Source organism: Gavialis gangeticus, unplaced genomic scaffold, assembly GCF_001723915.1.
Source record: "Gavialis gangeticus isolate Ggan-Ray unplaced genomic scaffold, GavGan_comp1, whole genome shotgun sequence".
Lineage (NCBI taxonomy): Eukaryota > Metazoa > Chordata > Crocodylia > Gavialidae > Gavialis > Gavialis gangeticus.
The window spans coordinates 9,094,807-9,120,182 of NW_017729028.1; the positions used below are offsets into that span (position 1 = coordinate 9,094,807).

General features: G+C 44.2%; 1 protein-coding gene across 1 annotated transcript; it reads left to right on the top strand.

The window, feature by feature from the left end:
- The first annotated feature begins 175 nt into the window (after positions 1 to 175).
- Positions 176 to 25,282, top strand: ATP6V1C2 (ATPase H+ transporting V1 subunit C2). Its single transcript, XM_019520749.1, has 13 exons — positions 176 to 288; positions 1,057 to 1,280; positions 3,290 to 3,357; positions 6,214 to 6,299; positions 13,131 to 13,225; positions 16,071 to 16,162; positions 17,883 to 17,981; positions 19,551 to 19,619; positions 20,632 to 20,724; positions 21,971 to 22,064; positions 22,370 to 22,467; positions 22,927 to 23,056; positions 23,695 to 25,282. The coding sequence occupies exons 2-13, from the start codon at positions 1,152 to 1,154 to the stop codon at positions 23,788 to 23,790; spliced, it is 1,149 nt and encodes a 382-aa protein (XP_019376294.1). The 5' UTR covers positions 176 to 288; positions 1,057 to 1,151; the 3' UTR covers positions 23,791 to 25,282.
- Positions 25,283 to 25,376: the final 94 nt, after the last annotated feature.

The window sequence follows — 25,376 nt, forward strand, 5'->3', positions numbered from 1 at the left end:
CGCCCCGCCCCGCCCCGCCCCGCACAGGTGAGGGCGCGGGGCCGGGCGCTCCGCGGAGCTTGTGCCCGGAGGAGGCGCCGGCACCGGCCTGCTGAGGAGGACGACCCGGATCCGCCGGTCCTCCAGCAGCAAACGCTGCGGGGAGGTTTGCGGGGGGTGGAGATTTTTAGTTTATTTTTTTGGGAAATGTTTTTTTCGTATTCCAGGTCAGATTAGCCAAATCGGTTCTAAATCCTCTGGACTGAGCAGACCTCAATCCTTCAGTCGCCGGATGTGGGGCTACAACTTGTAAGTATCCCCCACCCCAGACTTCGCAGCCTGGGGCTTCAGCTGCTCCCCAGTCCTTTGGGGGTTGAATCAGTGATCTCTGCTTATAACAGGGGCGGGGGCGATTCCCTTCCCACCCCGGGTCCGGTCTGCCAGGCCGAGCTGTTCGGTGAGGGCCAGCGGACTTGCCCGTCGCCCCTGTGTGTCCCCCTCCCTGCACCATGTATTTATTCTTGACGTGGTAGTATCATCCTGCTTCAGCTGTGGTTTTGGGAACTTTGGGGTGGCTCCTCCTCTGCGGAGAAATTTTGCAAGTAATGTAATTAAGGAAAGGGGAAAGCGGCTGGCCTGACTCCCTGGAAGGGTTTGTTTTGCCCTAGCTCAGTTGGTTAGTGCATGGCATCAGAGGCTCTCCCCTTTGGGACCCAAGACCTTTCCTGCCTCAGGCAGGGGGTTGGACTAAATGACCTCTTGAGGTGCCTTCCAGCCCTACTTCTCTATAATTTCATCCATGACCACTTCCCCTAGTCCCCGCGCTGCCCCCCTAGTGAATTCAATGAGTTTCATTACTGACTGCAGTAGACGCCTTAAATTCTGCCCATGAGGCTTCATTTCTAGGGAAGTCTCCTCCCCAGACACTGGATAAAACACTCCTGAAGGAGGAGGAACCGGCTGCAGCCTTTTCATGACATTCAGGAGAAGGTCATGTTCTGTGTAAGCTTTCAGCTGAGGAGTGACTCACTCTCTCCTGGTTTTAAAAGTCTGTGGACCTTCTGTTCTTCATTGTAGCCTTTCAGAGGTCCCAGAGAGAAGTGCATTTCGCACAGAGCCCTTTGCTTCTCTCGCGCTGTTTGTGATCAAGAGTGGAGGGAAGGTCAAGAATCATGTCGGAGTTCTGGCTAATTTCTGCACCAGGAGATAAAGCCAATTTGCAGGCGTGGGAGCGGATAACTACAGTGACATCTAAGGCCAACCTATCCAGCAACAGCAAATTTGTCATCCCAGACCTAAAGGTAAAAGCAGAAAGGGAAGATGGGGGCTGGGTGATGCAGTGACCTGAAACAGGAAGACTGCTATGAGAGCGTTCTAGGAGAAACCTATGCAGGGAAGGCACTTAAGATTAATTTGAGAGTGATCCTTATAAGTTTGCTTGCACAGCATGGCTCTAGGACATGATGTGTGCCAGGGCTGTGGCTAGCCAATTCAAATTGTGTGCCTGCTAGTTGATCTGTCTTACGCAGGATTTTCAGGGTAGTAGATCAGGACTCACAATAGGATCATGTTATGCAAATAGAGTACTTAAGTTGATGACAATGCAGGAGAGTGCCTGTAAGGCTCTTAGTGAAGGAAAATGTGTCAGACCTGTTGCTTAAGAAATGAGAAGTGATGTACCAGGGTGTACACATTCACGTTGGATAATAACTAACATAACTAGAGAGATAAACAGGAGGAAGAATATGTTTATGATTCTTAGTCTTTTTTCTTATTTTTCATCCTTATTTTTTAAAAGTGAGCTTTATTTTCATCGTGGTGAAAATCCAGAGCCACACCATGAAAGTCAATGGAGCTATACAAGAGTTAGTCAATCCTTCAGGACGTTAGAGAGTGGAATATGCTCAGTACATAAAAAATCTTGCCTGAACTCAGAGCAGTGATTTTTCAACCAGGGTGTTGTGACATGATTCATAAGATAAACCCAGAGATTTAAAATAAGAATCCATAGTGTTTAAAAAATTATGACCTGTTGTAGTCTTTATTATGAGGTCTTTTTAAAAGAAAAATTGCTCTATTATTTTTTCTATAGTCAAAAAAGCAAGTGAAAACCTAAGAGCTAGCAGTTTCTAAGTGCTTCAAGTCTAAGACTATTGAGAACCACCGCTCTGAAGGGACTATTAACCAGCTACAAACAGACTTTTAGATTTCTGCGGATGTAATAAATGGGAATCTGGCCTTCTGGTTGTTATACTGAATGCTGGGAGCTATGGTATGCCATACTGTGTTTTAACATGGGCCTTTCAGACTGGAGAAGCTATCGTAGGGTATGTGCACATGACCTAAATATGGAATTGTACCTTCAGCTTGCTTTCAGCTGGTGTAAGTCAAAGGAGCTCCTCTGGCTTCAAAGGAGGTACCCACTTACAATTTCTATTGGCTCTTTTACTTCAACCACTTTATGTTTTGCTAATTACACTACGTAGAATTTGCTTTTTTTCCCCCCAAACCATCTTTTCCCTTTCGAGTCGTCCAAACGTCTATCTAAGCCTACTAGGCCCATTCCTGTAGCCAGTGATGCACAAGGGGAGTGACAGGACTGGCATCATGTCGAGTTTCTTAAGACTTCCCAGTCTAAATGACCAGAGGCCCCTGTATAGCTAGGTGCCCCAGGAGATGTAGCCTTCAGCATGGATCTGGAGAAAGGACTGAATTTATGTCCCTTAAGGTACCATGCTACAGCAAAATTGTTCTGCAACTACAGCCCTTCTCTTTAGTATGACCCCACACAGAGTCCATTATGGCAATCAGAAGCTTAACTGTGAAAAATTCAGGAACAGACTGTGATATCACAAGCACAGGATTATGACTGTAGTGCCAGGTCACACAAAAAGGAGAACTTGGCTTAGGGGATGTCCTTAGTGACACTCACGTTCTTCAGGAACAACAAAGAAAGCAGACAAAGCATTTGTGTACTTCAGTATGTCTGTTGTGATTGTGTTTCTTTTTCACGCTTCATACCACACAGTATTTTATTAATTAATGATTAGGTGATGTTATGTGATGATCCAGGAACAGAAAATGAAAAGGAGGTCATCAGTGCGTGATTATGAGACTAATATGCATAGTCTTTCCTTTTATCAGACCAGACTCTCTTTATTTCCAAACCTTAGAAAAGGAACTGCTGCTATTTTCCATTAAGAGAATTAAATTCTACCAGGTCTGTTGGCTTTATAATTGCTAATGAGAAGTCTATATTCTTAAAGAACAGGCTTGTGAACATTTAACTTATTTATGGTCTTTTGCCCAGGTGGGGACATTGGATGCTCTTGTTGGTCTCTCTGATGAGTTGGGAAAACTTGATAGCTGTGCTGAAAGGTAAAATAGATCTTATTTACTACACACAAATGAGAAACCAACATTGTTTTGACAGTACACAGTGTCCTTGTGTTAAGCTACCTCTGACTTTGTGTAAGTCTGGTCTAGAACTCAACTGAAGTGGGCAGGTTTGGTTTAACCCTTGTGTCTCTAGTCTAAACTACAAATAAAGAGCTAGAGTCTTCATTCCTTCAGTAAACAACTAAATTAAGTCAGTGGCAAATCTGTCTGAATAAGAGCAGGAGAGGAGTGAGGCCACAGGCAGAGTTGTGGGATTTTTTTTGTAATTGTTTTCTTTGTTTGAAATGTAACACTGATGGGGGCAGCATTTCTTAACAGCTTCCTTCAGAGAAAATAGGATTATTTTTAATTTAAAACAAAAAACTAAACTAAACAAAAAAACCCACAACATGAATCCCAGTGAATGCAGCAAAGTTTTCAGAATGAAAGAAGACCAGAGTTTTCTTTATTTCAGTTGTCCCCCATCAAGGATCTCCCCATAAAACTTTGTCCGTCCCATGTAAGAGGAGTCATCAGGATAAGTCTGAGTTCTCTTGTGCATAGGTCTCAACTCCCTGCAAGCCAGATCCCCCAACTCCTTACTTGCTCCAGCAAGTAACACTGAGGCCTCTGGCAGATGTGACATTTAAGATGCGATTAACCTGTTAATCATGTCTTAAAGAGTAACTTGGCCACACGTTCAGGCAATTGGTGGTGCAATAAAATGGGAAATAGGCCACAAAATGTATAAGATTTTTGTGGCTGGTTTCCATCACACCTTAAATTGAGGGTGTGGTAGGGTGGACTGTACTGGGATCTCCAACTGGCCATGGTGCAGTCCCTACCAGCTGACAATCAGCAAATTGTCAGGCATCCAGTTTTCAACTTGCCAATGCAGGGCCAACCATACCAGACTCCCCCTGCACTGGCAATAAGGTATGATTTGGGTCTGATCCCCAATCCCAGAATCTTGCCATGCATGGGTTGCATAGCAGAAAGCATGATTGTTGTGATTGGGGATCACATCCCAGCACTCCTTCAAATGAATGTCTGTCAGCTGCCTTACTTGCATAAGTATGTGTGGTGATTTCACTGGCACCCCTACTCTAGGATCACTCTTAGAGTCTAATCCTTTGCTGGATGCCACCTCTGTGCACAGAAGTCTGCATAGGGGAAAGAACAGAGAGGAACTAGAGGTTACAAGAAGTTCTGCAGCACAGGACAAGACTTCATGTGTTGAGCCAACCGGACATTCTCCTAGGTGCTCTTTGTTCCCGTTTGACAACACTCATTGTTTATAGTTACGGTGCTGGTAGCACAGGCACGTGTTGGCTATGAGCCGGCCATATCCCTCTTCTTCACAAGTTTCCTAAGGCTGACTAGCTTCCCCAGGTACACTTGGTACCTGTGGGGATTTAATCCAGCAGCTGAACCTGAGTGCAGAATTTCCACTGTAAATTATAGGAGCTGCTTCCAAATATACTAGTCTGCCAAAGCATGATCAAACCCCTAAGAACAGGGGTGTCAGACTCATCTGGCCCAGGGGTTGGACTAGATGACCTCCATAAGCCATCTAGTCCAACCCCTTGCCAAAGTCGGGATCATCCTTACCCAAACTATCCTATTGGAGAAGGATTTATAGTTTAGGAAAGTGTTTAAAAAACAAAACAAAAACCACTACCTTTTTCCACTATGTAACTAGTCCCTAAAGTGTTTGTTTATTTGAGAGCTGAGTTCGTGCTCCAAGGGTTAATATAACACACACGCATGCCACAGTTGAAATAAATAATGTACAGAAGGTTATTAGCAACAGGCTATGCAAATGAATGCAGCAACTGCATTCCTGTTCCACGGAAACAGCTACTTGCTGACCTGCCTTTAGCTAAATGCAAGACGGGCTGGTGAAGTCAGGCAGTACAAACCTGTCCGCACTGCCTCTCACTAGGACAGCAGAGAAGGGGTGAGAGTTTTCAGGATCTGTTGTTTCCTCATACTTTTATTACTTATTTTCACAGGTACACAGTGTTTTTCCAGGTGGCTGATAGGCAGGTTGGGCTTTCTAAAGATTTCTGACTCTTCATTCCCAATTTATATCCTTACAAAGAGCTTCAGCAGCATTTTGGCTCTGTAGACCACTCTGTGAGGTCAGAGCCTGCAAGGTGTTCAGCACCTTATCTCCACTGATTTCAGTGGGTGTTGAGAGAGCTCATCCTCTGCCAAAACTGTTTCCTGACCTTGTCCCTTCACCTCTCCCCCACCTACCTCCTCACACTGTGGTTTTCTTTCTGCATGTGAATGGGAGGGCCCCGCAGCTCACCTCCCAGGACCACAGCCCTAGCTTTTGTGACCAAAAGTAGTTCACAAAAATATCTGAAAGGATCACGAACAAACTTTAAAAATGGATTCCCTTCTAAAGGAGAAAAACATGGGAAACCATGGCTTTTCCCTTGCAGTCTGGCAGAGTTACACGCACTAATTTCAACCAGTTTTTCTAGGATTATTTGCTAAATCTTCTTTGACGATCCTTGACATTTTGCACTTAAATTTGTGTGGAATTAAGTGTTTTTGAGGATGTTACATATGCACAGCAAGCTAATTCCTAATATTGTGGAAGTCAATAGCAACATTCCCATGGAAAAATGCTGTGGTCTGGAGTGTATTACTGAATTCAGCGTGTGTAAAATAAGCAGTGTAGTCAAGTAATGTGCTATCAGTCTCTTTTATTATTGGTTTTAATTACAAATTAAAGGGCCTTGCTTCACAAGTATTTTGTTTGAGTAGCTCTCTATTAAGGAAAATATTTTAATCTTCACTTAGAGTCTCACCGCTAACCCAGCTTTTTCTTTCACTTCTAAGCATAATGAAGAAAATTGCACAGTACATAGGAGATGTTATGGAGGACTCCAAAGATAAAGTCCAGGAAAATCTTCTGGCCAGTGGAGGTAGGTGTTATGTACAGACACTTTCTGTGTTCACTGTGGATAAGCAGGCCTGAGACACCTCCGTTTTGGAAGGCCTAACCCTCACTGATACTGGTTTAGAAAAAACAGCTCTAGGGCCTAAGCCTGCTTGCACCAAAGTTTGCAGAACCTTCTTGCAGTAATCACTTTCACCTGCTCCCTTCATTGTCCAACACCAATTTTTCATTTTGGGAAAGCTCTATTCTTAGATGAGACTAGGGAGAACGGAGGTGTTGTGATCCCTATTCCAGCAGGACGGGAACACTGCACTTCTAGGTTATACGAGTAATAGAAAGCATAGAGAAGTTGGTCTGGAGGGGACCTCCAGAAGTCATAGAGTCCATCCTCCTGTGTTAGGCAGGATCATCCCTATCCAAACCATCCTCTACAGTCCATAATCTAAACTCTTAGAGAAACTACCATCAACCTTGACAACAGAAGACATAACACCCTAACTTGCCCCATGTGAAGCAGGGGGACCACGGCAGCCAATGTCCTGCTTCTATTAAGTTTGTTAATATATAGTCAAGAGACCCCAGGAAGAGGGCTAGGCCTTCTGCTACAGAGGAAGCTCAAATTTCAACTGGCCAAATAATGTGAGCCAAGCAGTTTCTCCAGAGTGAGAGCACAGAATGCAAGGCTTCCCTTTTATTTTCTTCAGTGAAATGTTGTGGCTGAACATCTTGCTCAAAATCCTCAGACATAAGGCAATACCAGAGTGCCACGCAGTTATAGATAGTTCACTGATGCACAGCAGCTGTACTTCAGTGGTAGTGTAATTAGGTACCTGCTTGTCCATATTCTAGAACTGGTAGCTGGAATTAAATACATATTTTTCAGGCTCCTATTTTTTTAGATTGACAGCAGCCATTAGCACTTAAAGTGTTTTTAATTATCAAAATACTTACAGAGTAAATGATTAATCCTCTGTGCACTGTTGTAAAGAATGTTCACATTTGACAGAAGGAGAAAGTAGTTACATAACATGCCAAGATCTCACAAGGACTCTTTCTTTGTCAGAAATGGAATTAAGATTTAGGAGCTTCTGACACAGTCCTCCTTTCCAGTAGACTATTTTTCTTTCATTTTAGGGGTCCGGAAATACAGAGCAAAGCCAAGTAGCATGTGTGCTATCACAGGTTTTTAGCCCTTACATAGCAGAGGAACATACAGTAGTTGAACACTATATAGGTCCCATATTCCCCATCCACATCCTTCCTCCCCCCCACTCACACACGCAAGCAATTTGTAAACAGTCAAAAGACAGTGCTTGCTTTCAAACTCTGTAAGTACATGGTGGAGTTTTCTGCTTTTCATGTAAAAATATCTGCATTCGATGAGTGGGAATTTTAATAATCCTATTTATTATGTTTCAGGGTTGAAGGATAAAATGAAATGTCTAAAGAGTATGTTGAGTATTGACGGTTGCTGTGTTTTTGCAAGCATGCATTTGTGCTTGGTAGAGCTAGAGATGCATCTTGGTCTGGTTGTAGAGATACAGTGATCAGGTTACGATGATTTCTCAAGTAACAACCTCGTAGCTTGATCACGATATCCCTATGACTTAGATAACAACACGTTTAACCCTTTTTTCTCCCTTCTCTTTTGCCTTTTCCCTTTTTCCTTCACTTCTAATAGCTCTGCATGCAAACAAAAGGATGCAGGAATTACTTGGCTATGCAATGTACTACCAATACTTATGTTTCAATAATCAAGGTAGTTCAGGTAAATATGAACCAAGGGTATGAAAGTTTCAGCCTTTCAAAGACTATTGTATCCTACAAGATGAAATCCTTTCAGTCCACTTCATAGAACCATAAAAAAATAGGTTGGAAGGGACCTCAGGAGGTTGTCTAGTTGGCTCCCCTGCTCAAAACAGAGCCAACCCCAACTAGGTCATCCCAGCCAGGAATCCTTGAGTTATCCTAACACACTACAGTGTCTTGCTTTAAAGACAGCAACTAACCAAGTTCCAGAACACCAATGGGGATGGTCCTTATCTCCAGTTTACAGCTGAAAATAGACTTTACCAAGGTGATAAGATATAAGTACCTGCCTCCTACTTTCATTTTTCAGCCAGCTAGCCCATATTAGGAGAAATTCTCTTTTCAGTTACACTCATGCAAGCTCACTGATCTCAGCTGAGTTGTGTGTGACAGAGGGCCATCCAACTTGGTGACGGTGAAATGCAGGAACACGATACCTGTTTAGCTTGATGTGTGTGTGGGATCCTTGGAATACCATGAAACAGCCACAGTAGCTGCTTAGTTGGGGTCGCGTGGGAAGTGTCTTTTGTAAGAAGCAAAAGTCTATGTCTGACTGACTGGGGATACACCACCACGATAGCTGGAAACTTAATTCCTGCAGAAGAATCCTACCTACTACATAGGCCTTGAAACTTTCCTAGAGCATTTAGGCCAAGTTTTATTTTCAGTTTAATGGCAGTGTCAATCTAAGAGATCTCCAACTCTGAATTCAGTTAAGTTACCTTGGCTTTATAAAATAGTCTGTGTAGCACAGTTAGTTCAAAATGAATATAGACAATGAGGGATAAGTCAGGGGTGGAAATACATGAGCATTCTGCAGAATTGAACAGTGTGTAGGGAAAACATTTAAAAAACAGCCAAGTAAGTAATTCGTGACTAACTGCCACACTAGAAGTTTCTGTGCTTCAAACCTCCCCTCCCTGCCAAACAAACAAACAAATCAATGCACGGCAGCATGACTTCTACGCACTTTCACGCAGATAGGGTCTTTTTTCCCATGTTCGTATGACTGCCAACACAATAGGGACCCTTTATACTACCTAACTTGGAGGGGCAGCCAACCCATCACATGGCATGCCTGTCACGAGTAACACAGGCAGCCTCTGTCCATGGCATGCAGCAGAGGGGGCAGGGAGCAGAAAGCAGAGCAGCAGATGAGGCAGGAAAAGGGGATCCAAGTGGCACTCAGGGAGGGTACGTTGTGGCATGCTTACCAAAAAAGTTGGCCCCCACTGAGCTAACTGATGCCATGGAGTGTTAATGTAATGCAAATAGTTGTAATTGCTAGCAGCAATTTCCTCGAGTGTGTTCATTCTTTGAATTAAAAAGATCCCCCTAGATCAAGTCCTTGTGTCTGGATTAATTATGTGGACTTTTCTGCCAACATCTGGTACTCAACAGAGAAGGTTGAGCTGGGCTGGGTAGTCAGGCATACTGCACTGAGTCAAGGCTTTTGCAGTAGGGAAGAACCTCAAACAAGAGCTTTACAGACGCTCTAATGCTTTGAAGCTCAGGAATGAGCAGCATGTGGCCTATTAACTCCACCACAGTTGAATTAATTGGCTGGGGGCTGCATTTTCAGTTTGGTTCTTGCAAGAGAGTCACACAAAGGAAAATACATACAGATGGACTGACTGAATTGCCTCAGTACTAGAGCTCCAGCAAGGGATTTGGGGAAGAGTACCTCCCTGTATTGTCAAGCCAGGTTCCAAATCAGCAACTATACCACCTTCAGTTGTGCACAACTGCTCGACACTTACGTTTTGCCTGGATTAGTGTGAATAAAATAAAAAGATATAAATATGGATAGGATCAACTCTAAGTTAGAGCAAATGCTTCTGAAGACGTGTGTAGGATTTCCAAGTTCTAGTTGCAATGGAGGAGAGGTTAAATGCCATATGATCAAAGTAGTTACATAAAAATTATTAGCAGTTCACACACAGAGCATACCAATGCCTACCAGTGTTTACCTCTTTCTTCTTACAAACAACGTCAGGCTGAAGAAGGATAAAACTAGGACTACAGATTCCTTATTCAGCTGCTTAAGCCCTCCCATCTTTCCCCCAACCATCCTGTGAGCCATTCGGGGTACAGAAAACCTTGAAAACAGAGTCCATCTTTCAATTAGTTACACTTGCTTCAAAATGACTTCTAAGTTAGTTAACATAACAAGACGTTTCGTAGGACCTTTCTTTCACTTGCTATGGAATCCATTAAGCAAAAAAAAAAATCACCCACTCCACAGCATATGAATGTAGCCCACAAGCTACAACACCCAGATCAGCAGTTACTCAGGAAGACAGCTCAGTCTGTGTGCGTGTTTACTTCCTCCTGTGGATGAAATGGCAGAAGTAAGTGTTCGGAGGTGTTTGAATGTGAATTGGTGACTAAGCTAATGCTTAGAAAGACCTCCCTGAAGAGCAGCGTGAGAGAGTTAGGCATTGGAGACTTAGAGCTGGCCTTGCCAGCAGATCAGAGAATACAGAAAGAAGCTAGTGTTAATATTTACTTACAGGCAAAGTGAGGGAAGAGCTCAGAAGCAGAAACTACCTGAACCCAATGGACTGAGTGTCCTGGGTCTCCCTGTCTGGTGACAGTGGTCAGCAAAGTCTGCTTAGAAAAGCTATCTTCCATGCTTGTTCATTAGCAGTCTCCACATCTCCTTAGCGGCACACAGCGCTATATTGTGTTGAAGCATGCCTTGCCTGATTGGTAAATGTAGGTGAGGTACATCTTCTGTAATAAACATCACTTTTCTCAGTGCATCAGGGGGAAATGAATACTAAAGGGACTTGGATAGATATCTTACTTGCCCAACAGAGGGACACATCTTCTTCAATTTCCTTCCAAGCTTTAGGCTGATTTTAGTAGATTCAGCCAAATCGGAGGGTTTCCACTTTCCAGGGGAAAGGAGTACATGAAAATCTAATCTCCACATTTCCAGCCCAGCTACAGCTTTCCTTCATGGCTTATTTTACTTTCTCTCCAAGGTTTAACTCCACTCGATCCAGTTTCTCCCTTCCTTATGCTTACAGGAGTTTCCACGTTATTTCAAGGAGCACCCTACCCCAGCTGAGCCAAAGCCTCCTTGCACACAAAGCTCCTACTCAGACTTGGATCTTAACCATGCAACAGCTCCCTATTCCACCCAAAAACGCTGCTATATTTTTTTTTTTATCTCCCAACACCTTTCTCCTTAGGCCTCTTCCGAACCATGTCCCAATTCTTTCCAAAACTTCCAGTACAACAAGTCAAAGGGAGCCTTATATAGTCCTGCGCCTTTTTCCAGTAGGCCTTGTGGTGGGCTGTAGTCACACAGTCTTTCCATGGAACTACATGTCTGAGAAGGTCAAACCTGGAGTTTGGTCCCATGTCTATCCTTAAAAGACCTGCTTGTTGACATCAGTGGGAATGCGGCGTACCTTCACACGGTGCGCAGAATTAGTGTGCTCGTCACAAGCGTCGTGCCTGCTAGTTCTAGCGTGGCACAGAGGCCAGAGCCCGGTCCCAGAACCCGCTGTACTCATGGAATAGTTCTAGGTGCTTTTCACCACCTCGGGGCCTGTAAGTTGTTCTAATGGTGGCTCCTCTGTGCTTTGGTCCATCTACTCGCTCTCTGCACGATGCTGCTGCAGCTATGCAAGGGCGGGGGAGGAGGTCTCCCTCCAAGGTCTCTCCAGCATTGTCTTCCACCTGTCTCAGTGCAGGATCTTACTGATTCTTGCTCGCTCATAGAGAAAGGGCAGGATTTTGTCTCCTATCTCCGTTGTGGTGGCTTTTCATACTGTTTTATCTGGCCTCTCCTATCTTTTGTCTTATGTGGGAATAGAAGGGACATGCACTCCAGTGCTCTCTACCTCTTGTGATGTGGTTTTTCTTGATAAGTAACCAAGCATTCTTTCTTGTATTTGAAAATACAAGATTTTCCACACACAGGAAATTTAATAAGGTAAACTGACTCTTCCCTGGGGTGAGAGAAGTCAAAGGAAAGGATAGCAGCAGACTGGAGAGTGGATTTAATGTCACAAGAGGGGGCAGGAACTGTAACTTGTTGCTACAGCAGTAGGGCAACTTTTCATTACAGATCTCACACATTATATAGTGCATTTGCCAGTGCATTGAAAGGAGTAGGCAGGGTAGTCTCACATCCTGATGCCCAGGGCAGCCCTGATGGTACCAGAAAACAGAACTGTTTCATAACCAATGCGTCTTGCTAAGTCTCAGTTTGCTCGCTAGAAGTCAATTTCTTCCACATCACGAGAATCAGCAGTGGCTACCATTACTGAGTTGCAGTGTGACTCATTCGTTAGGAGGGGAAGTGGGGGGAGGCTGCATGCGTAACAATTTGTCCTGAATTTCTAACTTTGGAAACTGTGATTGATGTATCCTTTTGTAGAAACATTATACAGCTTTATTTCTATTAGCTGAGTGTAGGCTTGTGATGAGTACACTTAGAAAGGCAAATCAAGAGCCCCTTGCTCAATTTTGAATCAGCTGTTATTTAGATATGACTCTAGGCAGGAATTTGAGTCAGAAATGAGTAACAGTGTGAGCTGCATCATTAGCAAACTGGATCACATTCTTCTCTCAGTGACCATGGACACTGCAGTTTCATTGACTCCAGTCAGTACCCCAGTGATAAGTCTTGCTGACATGATTATAAACTTGAGTCATTCTGTAATTTAATGATCAGCACTAAGGTTGGTTAATCAACATATTCTTACCTTATTGTATATGTTTTGGGACAGAAAACGGACAACTAATTTAACAGTGGCTAATTTGTTAACAATTTGCTTTAATGAGACTTGAATAGTAATGCAAGATGGGCTGGCTCAGCAAAAGATCTAATAAAAGATTAGGTCTGTCTCTGAACCTTACCCATGTTTGGGAAGTCCAGATCTGGATCAGAACTCTGGGGATGTTCAGGCCTTGGAGTCTGGTTTGCGCCCATCTCCATTGTTAATGAATTGTTGTGTTGAGATTGCAAGTGAAGAATAGCTCCAAACTTTCAGCATATTTCTCAACCTTTCTATTTATGTCCTTTCAGTTGACCTAATTAGTTATCTGACGCGGTTTGAATGGGACATGGCCAAATATCCCATTAAGCAGCCATTGAAGAATATTGCAGAAGCATTAACAAAGGTAACTCACCTTCACAAATGTCTTAAAAGGCATCCAAATGGGGAGTATTATCCTTTCCTGGTTTATGAGAGTGGTGCCAGGTTGCGAGTCTTTCCTCATCAAAGGCAAAGCTCCCATTGACTCTAATGTGAATAGGAGTCAGAACCAAAGGCAAACCTTATATAATGAAACAATTTAGTTCTTTCAGAATTAAAGATTGGTGATATATGATGAAACCTAGTCATGTTATTGGAAGTTGCCAACATAACTTAACAATTTTGCCTAGAACATGTTGATATAGTTCTTTTGCACCTTAATCATAGTTCTTCTGCATGATAACATTTTGCTCTTAATATATATTAACATATTCTCCATGTGAAAACTGTTGTATTGCTTCCTTCAGTGTCTTTGTTTTTATAGTAATCCAGAATACATTGCAAGTTGGCTGAATTATTTACCCTGTAGCACTGGAGCTACAAGCTAACAAGAGTAGGGCCTAACTGCTATTTAAAGAACTATAGTCCCCAAGGCAATATAAACTAATCCTTGTTGGAGCCTCTGGACCAGTGACTCAGTGTTTTTTGTTTCAGGGCCCCCCTCCATAATGTTTCTGAACAGAGCAGCACCCCAGTTGAGAATGACTGTTGTGTTGCCTCAGCTTACCCCAGTAGTTCTCCATCGGGGTGCTGCCACTGCTGCTGGTGCCAGCTGAAAGTGGCCTGAGCACCTTGTGCACAGCCAGACTGGGAAGGGCTGTGGCAGAAGTATGCACTTCTGTCTCCATTAGGGTTATCTTGTAATAAGCCTAACACAGGCAAGAGAGCCTGGTCATGCCACAGCCCTTCCCAGTCCTGTCCCCCCCAATCTTCCCAGAAGCGGAGGTGTACAGGACAGAGATGCAGTGTAGGGTGAGTGGCAGGAGCAGGGGGCACTGGCAGGAGCAGGAGACAGTGCTGGAGGTGGGAGGGAGGAACAGAGCACCAGGCACTGGCTGCAGCCGCACCAGGAACAGCCCTGCTGGAAGCTGCGCGCACAGGCCTGGGCCGGGCTGTGGGCATTGGTGGGAGTGCAGTGCAAGCCGCCGGGGCAGCTGTGGACTGCATCACCCAGATGAGCTCTGCTGCACATGCCCCCTGCCTCCTCCCCGCCCTGCTTCCCTCACCCCTGGCATGCTCCCAAGACCTCGGGCATTTATAGATATGCTCTTGGGGGCGACGCTTTAATTAGTGAGCTGCAGTAATTAAAAGCCCCTGAGTGTCACATGTATCAGTGTTCCCACACTGAAAAAATGGCGGCAGGGCACTCTGAACTAAGGTTTGTTCTACAACCTTTAGTTCAAAGTGCCCCACCACCATTTTTCAGTGCGGGGACACTGATACATGTGACACTGAAGGCCACTGGGGCATATTAATTTCTGTGCTGCAGCAGACACAATTAATAGAGTCTGCTCCAAAACACTGGATTTACAGCACATCAGAGCAGCCTCCCTGCATGTGTGTAAGTGCCCAGGCACCTCCCTGCAACATACATACACCCCTTCACAACTTTCCCCACATACACCCCACACTTCCCCAAGAGGGCAGGGACTGCAGGGAGTGGCCTGGGCCCTGGCCCCAAGCTGTCACTGCCCCATGACCCGGCCCCATCATCCCGGCCTCGCCTGCCCCTGAACACTGCGCCCTGCCCTCCTGCAGCCCCATAGGTAGTTTTGGTGAGTTGTTGCTCATCAAAACTCCCCATGTGGCCTTTGGGCCCAAATAACTGCCCACCCCTGCTTTAAATCATAGTCATTTTAAACCAGATTCTCCACTCCTTGCAGCTGCCTGCCTCTGTTTCCTGTGTTATTGCTACATCCCTGTACAACAGGTCATTTGAGAGCCGGCCCCCTTTTTACTGTAAATGATAAGATGGAGTTTGAGAAATACCCATAAGTTTGGGCAGGGGCGATGTGTTGGGGCTGCACGTGGGTACCTGTATACCCCCTGAGCATGGCAGTGCACCCCCTGCAAAAAGCGTCGGTGGTGTCTGCGGGCAGTCCCCAGTCCCTGCTGGGGGCGGCTTTGGGTGATTGCCGCCCCTTGGTTGGCACTCGCCCTGCTCCCCACCCCCACTGCTGACAGTGCCAATGGTGGCTGTGGGAGCTCCCCCATTTACTGCCGCTGGGCTCCTGCCATTCCTGCCGTCACCATGCCCCCTTAGCTGCTGGGGGCACGTGCCATTCATGAGTTTGGATCAGTTCTAAAATGGCTTCACAAATATGAATATTGTTGGGGAGTGGTGAGAGTAGTATCCAGAGCTGTCTCTTTGTGAATCTGACATGAGGAATGCTAACGAGGCAGTGCCTTCAGGCTGGAATTTTGCCTAGTTTAGCTATGCATCCTCCAAGCCGTGTCAGCTTCTGCTCCACTGAAATCAATGGGACCTTTGCCACTGGTGTCAGTGAATGCAGGGTCAGGCCTCTGGGAAGCAATATTGATAGACCTCAGAGGGGGTCACATCCAGTCCTCTTTGGCTTGAGGGACCACATAAGTACCCAACACCTTCGATAGAAGAGGGCAGGGAGATAGGAAGGAATGGAAACAGTGTACTTTGTTAACAGGCACTTTTCCTACAATGATTTCCTTAAATTCAGCAAGACCTGCCTTTTTGCAAGGGCAGTATCCTTCAGCAACATACATGCAACTCTTTTCTAATTCTCTGGCCTTGCTAAAAGACTGCATTGGAAACATGACCAGACTTTTTCCCACCTAACAAAATCAGCCTTCAGTGCAGCTCCTTGCATTTTTCTGTTTATACTACATTACTGTTAGCTTTGCAAATGAAAACAGCCTGTTTACTTCAGTTGCATTTTTGCTTTTATGTTTAGCAAATCACACAGATAGAGACAGACCTGAAGTCCCGAGCAGAAGTCTACAACAACATTAAAGGGAACTTGCAAAACCTGGAGAAAAGGACCGTGTATGTACAGCACGTGATTGTCAGTATGTCGAGTGCTTGTGCTTTTTTTGGCATGTATCCCACTGGCCGGATTTTCAGATGTTCTGCTCATCCACCAGTACAGCTAAGCTCGGTACAAGATGGGGTGTTCAACACATCCACAAAATCAGGCCAGTAGGACTCCTCTCTTTTCTGAGGCTAAAGTTCCTAATGCTGCATTATAAAAGCTGCTCCACAAAAATGTTTGGTAACATCAGGACCAAATGTCATTGCGTTTGTTCTGAACTGATCCTGCAGAATTAGAAAGTAGACGTGGGAAGATCAACTGAGCCAGCCACTGCATCCCTATATAACCCTGGGCTGTTTCCTACAGTAGTGCTGAATTCAGTGTGGCTTACAAGTACCAAGCAATAGGTGACTCTCATATAGCTGTCTGCATCTCATGAATTTCCAGCTTGTATTTTGCCAATTCCTCATGTCCTCCCTTTACTCCTAGTTCCACTCCCTCTAACTTTATTACATATTGCTACTTCTCTCTTTACTTGTTTATGCTCTTTAATCATGTCAGGGATCCTATACGTGCGCATCTTTTGTAGAACTGGTTGTAATTTTTAATGGCATTCTCCAGAAATGCAGCTTGAGTCATCCAGAACAATTTCAGCCTGGACTCATAGAACAGTTTCATCTGGCAAAATACTGGTATGTTGTGGTGCCAGCACTGTCCCACCTTTAGCCAGTAGCAGTGTAGTTAGGGCATTGATGTATGGCATGGGAGATTCAGGTTCAATGCCCCCCCCCCTACTTAAATGAAGAGTCAAACCCTCATCTCCCCATGGTTCCTCCCCCAAAGCCCTACTCACCAGAAGAGTGCTTGGTGCCTGAGGCAGAGGACACCCATTGTTGGCCCAGTAGTTAGGATGTGGTCCAGATGAATTGGCCTCTTCCCAGGTCCCTGACACCCTACCTGACCTCCTGGGAAATTGAAGGCAATGAAGTAATATGGCAGAAACAGTCCTTCCATAGGTACTAAATAAGGCATAGAGAACAACTGAAGGATTTAGTAAAAGCCTTAAAACTACCCACCACTAACCCAGCAACTATGCAGGTCCTTCTTTAAAACTTTCCTTTTGATTTTGCACTGGTCAGTAATTAAGTTGCAGATATGCTCTGACTGCTGCACTTGCTTGTTATCCCCATCCCATCTGTATGAATCCATCTGCTGTCTCTCGTCTTGCATGCAGTGTAAGCTTTGTCACCTGGGGATTATCTTTTGTCCTTTGTTCACACAGCAAATAGCACAGTGAAGTCCTGGTCCATGATGGGGTTTCTTAGACAGTAAAAGCCCCTAACCATATGGTCTGTGCTGACAACAGTCCTAGCCCTTTTGTGCATAGGCTTGCATATACTCAAAAGTTGAAGTGTTTTAATTGTATTTTGTCTAAGAGGCACAACACTGGATAGTTATGCCAATATAGTATATCCTCATATGGGAAGGGGAATAAATTGTCCTAGTGCAAGGCAGCTATGTGCCAACAGAACTGAGTCCACCCAAGATTTAACTATTTAATTACAACAAACAAGCAACCTTCTTACTTTTCTAGCTTTTTAGACATCGCCTATCTGGAGGTCTTCAGTGTATAACAGTATTGAGCAATTCTCTATGGCACTGAGATTGTATGGCATTGAGCTGTACTCACCTATGCACGTTTCCACTAATGATTCTTTCTTTACTTTGGTCTAGGGGAAATCTGTTGACGCGTACATTAGCTGATATTGTGCATAAAGAGGACTTTGTGCTGAATTCTGAATACCTCATCACGCTTGTCGTCGTAGTTCCAAAGTAAGCTAGTTGAGTGTGAGCGCGTGTTTGTGCCTTGGCCTGAGGAAGACAAACAGTCATCCAACCCCTGGATTCAGATTTTTGGTTTGGATCTCTGCCTGCTATATCAGGGAAATACAGCAAGGGGTTAACACCTCAGAGGGAGGAGGATTGTTGAATCTAAAGACTATATTAGCCCATGAATAAATTAAAGTTAGAAACATTCTTTTAATTTCCAGCCACCAGAGAAGTGAGATTTGGGAGCAATTTCCCAACAGGAGCAGTTAAAGTAAAATTTAATGAGGTTTTAGGAGGAGCCTGATGGGTTTACAAAAGGGATTATATGATTATAGTCACCTACAACTTCAGGGAATAGGACTCCAGGATGTAGGAAATCCCTCAATTCTAAAATCACACAGGAATTTATCTGCTTGGCACACAGGATGACAACATCACTCAAGATTGGTAAATGTTTGAGTTCTCACATAGCTCACAAAACCTTGGTTATCTCTTCACATTTGATGTTTTCTGTCCATGACAGACATCTGATGGAAAACCTATTTTTAGGGAAGTCTTTACGAGTAAAAATATTTTTATTGTACTTCTGGCTTGCTCATTGTTTTGCATCTCTCTCTCTGCATGATGGGAATTTTTTTTTTTTTATCATTACTCCCAAGTAGACAGGGCTGAAAAAGTGAGGGACAAAAAAAATCAGATTAATAAATAGCATAAATGTCTAGAAATGACCTGCAACAGCCTTGTGTACAGAATGGTGTAAATGTTTAGTCTGTTACCTCAGGTCTTTCCAGGGTTAGGAGAAAGTGTTAGCTCCCAGTGGAAATCTAGGAACCATCTCCTCCCTGATCCCAGTAAAGTAGGCCTGGAAGGGACCTTATGAGCCCCCTGGTTAAGACAGGATCATCCCCATCTAAACCATCCCAGTTGAGTGTCCGTCTAACCTGCTCTGGACAATTTCCAGGGATGGAGACTTCATAACTTCACTAGGTAGCCTGTTCCAAAGCTTGACTGCTTTCATAGTTAGAAAGTTCCTCCTAATCTCCAACCTAGATTTTTTTCTGATGTAGTTTGAGGTCACTGCTCCTAGTTCTGTCCCCTACAGCCACAGAGAAAGGTCTATTGCATCTTCTTCATAATCACCCTTCAGGTACTTGGCTTATTGAATCTCCCCTCAGTCTTTTCTTCTTCAGTCAGATAACCATGGATCTTTCAGCCTTTCAGTGTAAGTCGCTTTTCCCAGATCTCATGATGGCTCTTGCTTCTTGATTTTTGGGGCACAAGAATATCAGATTTTAAAGCAAGTTTGGCTTTACCTTAGAAAAACAAACCTCAAAGCTGGGCTGACCTTGACAGAGGAGGAATTTGGGATGAGGATGCGAAGGGAACTCCGCTTTTAAGGAGAACGAGAAAACCTAGCAGGCAGGTTGATCACAATTGCTCAAGGATCTGGGATGTTTGCATAAGGTCCTGGGGAGTGGTGTGGCCACAAGCACAGGGGAAATCGATGGACTCACCTATATAAAAATCTGTCTTTTCAGCGACTTGATGTGTTTTGTTGTGTATTGTCCAAAGGTCAAACTACGCACAGTGGCAGAAAACATACGAGTCTCTGTCTGATATGGTGGTACCTCGATCCACAAAGTGAGTGAAGTTCCTGAGCTAGCTACCCTGTTTACTCCAAGGATCTCTGTGCTGTTTTCATCTTAATCCTTGGGTTGTGGAAAGGGAAGTATACATAACAGAAGGGCTCTATGTAAACTTACCAATCTGGTCAGTTCTGTCATTTCCACTTCAATCCCTACTTAAAGGTGCTTGGTGGTGGGGAAAAAGCAGAATGGAGAAGCTTAAAAAAAAATATGATTTCCAATAATCTTACCTTTCCCTTTGAATGTCAGTTGTTTTGTTATTTTATGACAACACCTACCACACAAATATCAAACCATTTCTTTTGCCTACTAACAGTGTGAAGAGAGGAGCGTGTTATAATCATCTAGGTCAAATTCACTCTTTTACAGCCAAATATCAGATGTTGTGCTGGTATCTTTTTTCCCCCCATTTTTACCATAATGGGTTAAATGAATTTTAAAAACTATGCCTTATAAAAGCAAAGCCAACTTAACACTTGCCCTTTTGTACTTACCAGGAAGGAAATACCCCAGCGGGTAGTCAGCAGCAGGGAAGTGTAGGTCATGATGGGAGGGGATGGCTAACTAAGGAACCAGACAAGACCTGGGGATAATATCAACTGGAAAACCAGCGGATGAGCCACTTGTGGGAGCTGGAGAAAGCTGAGGAGGCAGGGCAGGATGTGGAAAGGCAGGGAATGCTTGCTGCTTCCTGTCTCAGAATAGTTGGGCAGAAAGAAAGAGGAACGGAGTAAAACGGGACAGTGAAGGAAGAACAGAAAGAAAGAACACAGCCTTCAACCAACCTTGCTTCCTGGATGGGTTGAGGCATAGAAAAGCTCACATCCTGCTCCAGGTGCCATCAATGAACATTTGGCCTCCAAATGCAGTTGCTGCAGTAGAAGGCTGTAAAAGAGTTCGTGGGATCACTTAATTTCTGCAAATGAGAAAAGAAATCAAAAGCAGGGGTAATGAAAGCACAGGGCATTCTCTGTGCTGGGTTGCAGCAGTGCATTTTCTTTCTGCAGATTGATCGCTGAGGATGCAGAAGGAGGACTCTTCACTGTGACCCTGTTTAGAAAAGTGATGGATGATTTCAAAGCCAAAGCTAGAGAAAACAGGTACTGCATCTGCAGGGTGGGCCAGGCCATCATCTTGGTGACTGGGGTGGGGAAAAGGACATTGGGAGCCCCTGTCCAAGAAGCAAAAACCAAGGACAAATGTGAGTTTTGCACTCTGCTAAATACACGAACTGCTTATTTCTAATGGTGCTGTTGGCCCTCAGTCAAGGGAGCAGGAAAAGGTGACTCTACACTAGCCAGCAGCATCCATACTACAGACAGGGAAAGGTCAGCACACTCCTAGAGTGGCCCAGCATCTGCCTACAACTGTGGCTTCTGGAATTGCCCTTGCTGCTTGCCTGTAGAACTCCTGCGAGAGCAATGCAACTCCACCTTGCCTCCCCACCATTCAACACAGTACTTGTTACATAGTTGGCAATTCAAGAATGAAAGCCTATTGTGCTAGAACAGGGGTGGGCAAAATACAGCACATGGGCTGGATCCAATCCAAGCACATTTTTCCGGCTCATGGCAGATTCTTGGGCCCCACGTGACACAGCTGTGGGGGCAGCCTGAGCCATGGCACATGTGGCTGGTCCAGCTGCCCCTAGGTGCGGGGGGCAGTGCCACCACTGAACTCAGTCCTGCTGTCCAAGCACTCCAGCCTATCTGCCCTGCACCTACTGTTAGGGGTCCCAGACAGCAGGTGGGTGGGCAGTGTCTCCATGGAGACTGGCTCAGGACTCCAGGGGCAGGGTGTGCTTGGCTGAGCGGGTAAAATAGGGCTGCAGGCAGGTGGGGAGTAGCATTCAGTAACAGGACAGATGGGCAGGCAGAGGTGGGACCAGGATCATGGAGTGGGGACAGAGCGGGGCTAGGCCTCAAGGCAGAGCCATGACTTGCTCCCTGGCACATCCCTGCCTGTGGAACTAGCGCCCGTCACAGGGACATGTGGGGACTGGATTGCAGCTCTGCCCCCTGCCCTGGCCCTTTGCTGTCATCACTCCACAACCTTGGCCCACCTGCTGTTCCCTATATGCCTGCAGGCCCATCCCACCCACCCAGCCAAGTGTGCACTGCCCATAGGGGTCCTGGGTTTGTCTCCATGGAAGTCCTGCCCATTCACCCACTCTTTCTGGCACCCCCAGATAAGATCAAATTCCCTCTGCTGCACCAGGTCAGTACCCCCCAGCCCATAACAGCTCACCAAAATGCCTTAAGTAGCCCTCCAGACCAAATTGCCAACCCCAGTGCTAGAAGCAGAACACAGCTGAGCCATAGTCAACGCCATATCATTTGTTTTAAGGTTCATAGTTCGAGAATTTTATTTTGATGAGAGAGAACTGAAATGTGAAAAGGAAGAAATGATGAAATTAGCTTCTGACAAGAAACAACAGTATGTAAGTAATTTATCAATACAATATGCATTGACATGGCCTTTATAATAATCACCACATGTCCAGTACCCCTCTGAAGGTAGGGAAGTATCTCTGTTATACATGGGAGAAACAGAGAGACTTGCCCAAGCTCTAACAGTATGGCATATAAGACAGAAATCACAGCAAGGTTACCCACATCCCATGTTGGTGGGATCTTTCCTACCCTCTGAGATCACAGTCACCAATGTACATGGTTCACCCTTAGTACCATCATCACTATTTTCAAAACAAGAAATGAAACAAACATAATGTTGTTATTTCCATAGGGTCCACTATTGCGCTGGCTGAAAGTGAACTTCAGTGAAGCATTTGTAGCTTGGATTCACATAAAAGCCTTAAGAGTTTTTGTTGAATCTGTTCTGAGGTAAGTGAATAAATGCACAAAACAGATCACTGTAGAAGTCAAAATGCAATTTACTTTCATTCAGTATTTTCTACTCATCTCAGGGGAGAACTATCACTTCACAGAATTGGCTTTAGCAGTTCAGATGTGCATAGGGAAAATGCAGGCAGTAGCAAAGAAAAACAGTTGATGCTTGACAGTGATGGAAAAGTTAAGCAAGGGCATTTCCAAGGGAGGGTAAAATGAAGCATGTAGTATTGGGAGGAGAAGTCCACTTTCAGCTTCAGAAGTAAAAGGGCTCCAGGGTAATTTGCTGATGAGGGAGGCAGGACAAGTGAAATACAAGCCTCACTGATGGAGAGGGGTGAGCTGGTGGAAATAGGTCAATACAAGATTGGAAAGGTAGGAGGAAGAGTCTGTGGAGAGATATGCAGCCAATACCCTACCCGCAGAGCTTAGTGTACTTTTGCATATTTACAGGTATGGCCTACCAGTGAATTTCCAGGCAATGCTGCTGCAACCCAACAAAAAGTCTTCAAAACGTCTGAGAGACATTCTAAATGCGGTCTTCAAACACCTGGATGAAGTAGCAGCAGCAAGTATCATGGATGTACGTCTTCATTCTACTACGGCATGAGAGATTACAGCCATTAGTTCTGAACAAGACTACATCTGCTAGCCTTGTATTGCTTTTACCCAAGTGCTCAAGGTCTGGGGACCAAATTAAATGATACCTTGCGCTTCAGAGACTTAAATCTTTGAGGCTAGTGTGGGGACACATTGTCCCACAGCTGCCTAAAAAAGCATCTTCCTCCAAAGCATGTGGTGCTGGCCATGGTCAGGGATGGGATACTGAATGAGATGAACCCCAGTTTAAGCCAGTATTGCACTTCCTGTGAATCAAGAAGCTTAGTTTCTCCCTAAGCCTTTCAGTTAAAAGTCAAAATTTACAAAACATCCAAACCCAAACACATATATCCTAATGAATAAGCACAGCATACAACCAGGGGGAGGGCAGGAAGGGTGAGATCAGTTGGGAACCATAGATTAAAAAAAGAAGTTACACTTTCTAAAATACTTAGGAATGCATCCACACAGTCAGAACCAAACATGACTTCTCATGAACATTAGAGCAAGTGTAAGGAGTACACTGATCTTTACTGAAAGAGGTAAAAATGCGATTAATCATATCTGGAAACAGCCCAACAGTTTTTGTCTCATTCTTAAATTACTTTATTTCCTTTTCAGGCTGGTGTGGATATTCCTGGCTTACAGCTGAGCAATCAAGAATATTATCCCTATGTTTATTTCAAGATTGACCTCAGTCTTCTAGAGTACAGTTAAATCAATCAAACCAGGCTCAACTTACTCATTAGCCAGTCCCCATTGTTTCAGTAAAGTGACTGTATTTAAGTGACTGAGTCAAAAAACAATGCAGACACTTCATTTACAGGATAATTTTGTAAGAATTTCTTAATATGTAGCATAGCAATTTAAAGTTGTCCAGCCATTCAGTTTTAGAATGTGTTCATTACTTAAGATGTTTCTTATGCTTGGGGTTAGAAAACATACTTCACCAGAAGGAAGTGTCATGGTGTATTTATTTTTGTTAGTTACAAAAGGAGGAAACATCATCTTTATGGAAATTAAAAATAAAATTAGAGTTAAAAATAGCCTAGCAGTTACTGGATTAGTTAGTAATCTACAGTCGTGATTTTGTAACACAGGATAGAATTTTTGAAATATGACTAGTGCCAGATAATAGCAACCCAGCAAGAGTAAAGAAATCATGTTTTTTAGCCTCAAAATAAAAGAGTAAAATGCATGAGTGACATTTTTAAAAGGCTCCTAAATGCCTAAGTCACTTTTAAAAACATGATTTACATTTCTGACTTGGAAAATTGTAGGTGACACCAAGTTAATCATTACAGATGGTTCACTGGAAATCTGAAGTCTAACACAAGAGACTAAAACAAGGATGTTTTAATAACTATTGTGCTTTGGACCAGTTGACTAGTGCATCCTTTCAGCTCGTCAGTAAGAAAAAGCACAAGACTGTATAGACATGACTGGGTTTGGAATCATCTTACAAAATTTACCCATGGGAGGAGCTTTCAGCTACACCATCTCCTTCTCTTGCAAGTAGACTGGTGACTTGCAGGGTAACTCTGGCAGACACTACTATAATTTCTCTTATCTCAATTACGTTACATTTGTTTAGCATTTTAAATCACCCCTGTCTTTTACAATATTCACTTTACAAAAACAGTAAAATCTGTGCCTAACCCCAAAATGTGGCCAACCTTGGGGTAAAATCATTATTTTAACAACATATGATGGGAAGTGAAAACAAAGACCCTGACCCAGTGGAAAACACAGAGGAAATTTAAGAAGGCAGAACTTAGTTATCCAAGCTGAAATCCAGCCAGGATGAACACTAACACCACAACTCCTCTGAAGAGATCATTCTGCATCAGCTTCAGGTCTTCCCCTGTGCAGAGCATCTAGGGCAGCCCACTGACTCCTCCCTCACAACCTAGTGGGATGCTGGCTCACAACCAACACAGAAGAGACTTGCGAGTCAGTAGCACTTCTCTTCCCATCTTCAATTTTCCTTGCAAAGAAGATCACCAGTCAAAAGGTGACCCCACTTCCTTGGTAGCAGATAACAAGATCAAACTTGCGGTATCATGTTTCCAAGAAGCTGAAAACCCTGAGACTAGGAGGAAAAGGAAGACTAGAAAGCACATTTAAAACTAAAACATCTAGTCCAACTAGGCTTTAGGCCAAAATTGTTGAAATGTTATAGCATCTGGGTAATTTAAGACCCCTTATAGCACTGTTTCATTTTTCTATTCACTTTACAACAATTGTCAGAACCTGGATGGCCTTAATCACGTGCACCGTGTTTTTTCCATACAAAACTAACA